Genomic DNA, 3,422 nt, shown 5'->3' on the forward strand with positions numbered 1-3,422 from the left:
AATTACAAATAAATAAGAGGATGGTTGAGATTAATTCTACTTATCTCTTTATTAATTGATCACTAATTAAATAAGTCACTACATGACCATCATTAAGGTTTTTTTTTTTTTTTTTTTCATCATTATCATGCTAGAAAGAAAGAAAGATAGAAAATGTTGCTACAATTGGTTGAAAAGTGGCTCACTCATATTGGTTAACAAAGAAATTTTGTTTTTATTTTCAATAAAGATAGACCCAATATTTGATTGCTCTCTTAAAACTTATCTTCAAGTCTTGAATTTGAATTTGTTCAAAAATTGGGTTTCTTTAAAATTTGGATTTGTAAGTGTTCACTCTTTTGTGTATTCATTTTTTGATATAGTGAAATCTCTCTCTGCCGATCTTTCCGTCATTTGTTTTTTTTTTGTTTTTTTTAAACACTGTGTATGTTGACAAATTCTGATTACGTAAATCATGCGATCTTATTGTCTATTGTTTTTTTTTTTTTTTTAAGAGAAATGATCCCTACACTCATTTCTCACAACAGTCCCACAACAAGCTAACGTGGCTGGTAATATTTTATTATTTTTTTTGTTTTGTTTTCTTTTCTTTTTGTAAAGAAATAAGAGAAATGATCCCTACACTCATTTCTCACAACAGACCCACAACAAGTTGACGTAGCTGGTAATATTTTATTATTATTTTTATTTTCTTTTTGTAAAAAAATAATAAAATATTATCAGCTACGTCAGCTTGTTGTGGAACTGTTGTGAGAAATAAGTGTAGAGATCATTTCTCAAGAAATAATAAAATATTACCAGCCACGTCAGCTTGTTGTGGGACTGTTGTGAGAAATGAGTGTAGGGATCATTTCTCTTTTTTTAAACCCTATATCACGTTTGTTCCGCTGGATCGTTTGTGTGAGAAAATCGCGACCTTCTGCACAACACGGTCAAGGGTATGTTGTCCACCGTGTTCCATCCATATTCTCTACTGTAGGCAAAGTCATGGATATCTGACTTCAATATCAAGGAACTTCCACATTATACGAGTGGCAATCTGGGTCAAAGATGGTTGGTTATTCCAACTTGTGTAATAGAAAGATTGAACAGAGAAGAAAAGAGTCTAGAGCCGTGTCTTCTTAACCAACAACTGGCAAAAGAATTTTCCAACACAAGAAAAAGTGATCGGAGCTAAAAATTAAATGGCTGGTATTTCTACCATTGACATGTGAATGGTTTGGGGAAACAGATTAGGCTCCAAACTTGGGCACTTTGGCAGTGGAGATTTGAGCAAGGAAATGCTCCGCTACTACCCGCCGTTGAATCTTCCCGGTAGCAGTTCTTGGAAGAGAATCAGTGATGAAAACCTTCTTGGGGACCTTGAAAGCTGCAAGATTCTTCTTGCAACATTGCAGCACCGCTTCTTCATCTATGTGAGACCCTTCTCTGGGAATTATGGCACAATTTATCTGCATAATTTGGACACCAAAATCGTTAATTACTACTAATTATTCACAAATCACAACCAAGAACATTTTAGATGCATATAATCATCTTCTTAATTACCTCTTCACCATATTTGTCATCAGGAACCCCAAAGGCAACAGCCTGACCAATGTCCGGATGAGATAAAAGCACTGCATCCACTTCAATTGGTGATATCTTCTCACCTAAATAACAAATGAACAGAAATTAAAACCCAAACGAATTACATGAACTATTTATAATTCGATTTAAAAATAATACAGTTAAATATTTGGTAAATTCACTGGAAATATTGAAATGAATGGAAGAAGGCAAAGCAAAAATACCTCCACGGTTAATGAGCTCCTTGATCCGACCCACAAGATGCAAATACCCATCCGAATCAAAAAACCCGATATCCCCGGTGTGAAACCACCCGAGCGAAAAAGCGGATTTATTGGCCTCCGGATTGTTCTTATAACCCTTGGTCACATTGGGTCCCCTTATACACACCTCGCCGCTCAGACCCTCTCGCTGGGGCACACCGTTCACGTCCAGCACCGCCATTTCTTGGCCCAAGGGTTTACCCACCGACCCGGGTTTGTGCCCACCGTCTTCGGGTAACGGGTTCGAAGACATCTGATGAGATGCCTCGGTCATTGCGTAGGCCTCCAGCACCGGCGCGCCGAAAGATTCCTCGAGCCGAGCCATGACTGACGGAGCTAGCGACGCGCTGCAGCTCCGGATGAACCGGAGCTCCGGGTAGGCCGGTTCGGGTCGGGTGAGGTGGCGGTCCAGGATGATCTGGTGGATCGTAGGGACCGCGGTGTACCAGGTGGCGCTGTACGCGCGCATGTCGGACCAGAACGTCGACGCCGAGAATCTTCCGGCGGACGGGAGCGTCACGGCGGCTCCGGCGGACAGAGAGCTCAGCAAGCCGGCGATCAAGCCGTGGACGTGGAACAAGGGCAGGACCATCACGGTCGAGTCCGACTCGGTGAGTCTGTACACCGAGACGATGTTTCGCACCGAGGAGGCTAGGTTGAGCTGCGTGAGCGGCACGCCCTTAGGCCGGCTCGTGGTGCCGGAGGTATGGAGGAAGAGCGCCACGTCCGACGGGTCGTTGACGATTCCGGCGACCGACGTCGACTCGGCGGTCACGTCCGATGTGGAGGAGAGAGAGAGTTCGGATTCGCCATCACGGAGCGTGGCGGTCACGTGAGGGATTCCGAGCTTGGAAGCCGCCGCTTCGGCCGATTTGTTCCCTTCCTTGGGCGTTATCAGAAGCTTGGCTTCTGAGTCCGATATAGAGAATTCGAACTCTTCCGCCGTGTAAGCCGAGTTCAACGGCGCCGCTGTGGCTCGGCATCGAATGACGGCCAAAAACGCCACCACAAACTGCAAAATGACTCATAACAATCAGCCATCACCACAATCTTTGTTGCCGTGTTGGTTGGTAAAAAACTGAGAGAAAAAAAAAAAAAAAAAATGTACCTCGACGGTATTGGGGAAGGTGAGGGCGACGACGTCTCCGGGGGAGATGCCGGCGGCGAGCAAGAGAGAGGCGGCGTGATCGACAAGCTCGTGTAACCGCGCGTGGGTCAAATCGAATTTTCCGGAGACTGAGAGGGCTCGCCGGGTTGGGAAATCCGACGCGGCTCTCTTCAACAAACCAGTTAGCGATAGGTTTTCCATTTTTTTCGTGGCACTGATCGAATTTGGTTGGGTAGAAAACGAGGGACAGTTGGGTATTTATAGGTAGAGGCAAGACATCCAGCTGGCAAGGGTGGAGTCTGCCACGTTTCTATTTTGCACGTTGATTTTTTTTTTGGGAGGGGGTCAGTTTGTGTGTGCCAGATCTCGGTATGCGTGGTGTGCGCTTCCTCGTAATTTTGCCTGGTGTCTTATCGTCTGACGCGTGGATTACGTCACTGCTGCTGATTGGTTAATGCTTCGAGGCTGATTCGTGGTCCAAT

General features: G+C 44.7%; 1 protein-coding gene across 1 annotated transcript; it reads right to left on the bottom strand.

Moving 5' to 3' along the window:
• Positions 1-1,091: 1,091 nt before the first annotated feature.
• On the bottom strand, positions 1,092-3,164 carry LOC133854248 (probable CoA ligase CCL9). The gene is made up of 4 exons (XM_062290344.1): positions 2,941-3,164; positions 1,794-2,844; positions 1,549-1,652; positions 1,092-1,451 (listed from the first exon to the last, which is right to left on the bottom strand). The coding sequence occupies exons 1-4, from the start codon at positions 3,139-3,141 to the stop codon at positions 1,233-1,235; spliced, it is 1,575 nt and encodes a 524-aa protein (XP_062146328.1). The 5' UTR covers positions 3,142-3,164; the 3' UTR covers positions 1,092-1,232.
• Between the last annotated feature and the right edge of the window lie 258 nt (positions 3,165-3,422).

Source organism: Alnus glutinosa, chromosome 13, assembly GCF_958979055.1.
Source record: "Alnus glutinosa chromosome 13, dhAlnGlut1.1, whole genome shotgun sequence".
Lineage (NCBI taxonomy): Eukaryota > Viridiplantae > Streptophyta > Magnoliopsida > Fagales > Betulaceae > Alnus > Alnus glutinosa.

Coding starts and splice junctions, on each gene's coding strand:
- LOC133854248 (XM_062290344.1), bottom strand. CDS start 3,141: ATGGAAAACCTATCGCTAACTGGTTTGTTGAAGAGAGCCGCGTCGGAT. Junction 1,653..1,793: donor GGAGCTCATTAACCGTGGAG/GTATTTTTGCTT, acceptor TTTGTTATTTAG/GTGAGAAGATATCACCAATT. Junction 1,452..1,548: donor ATGACAAATATGGTGAAGAG/GTAATTAAGAAG, acceptor CAAATTATGCAG/ATAAATTGTGCCATAATTCC.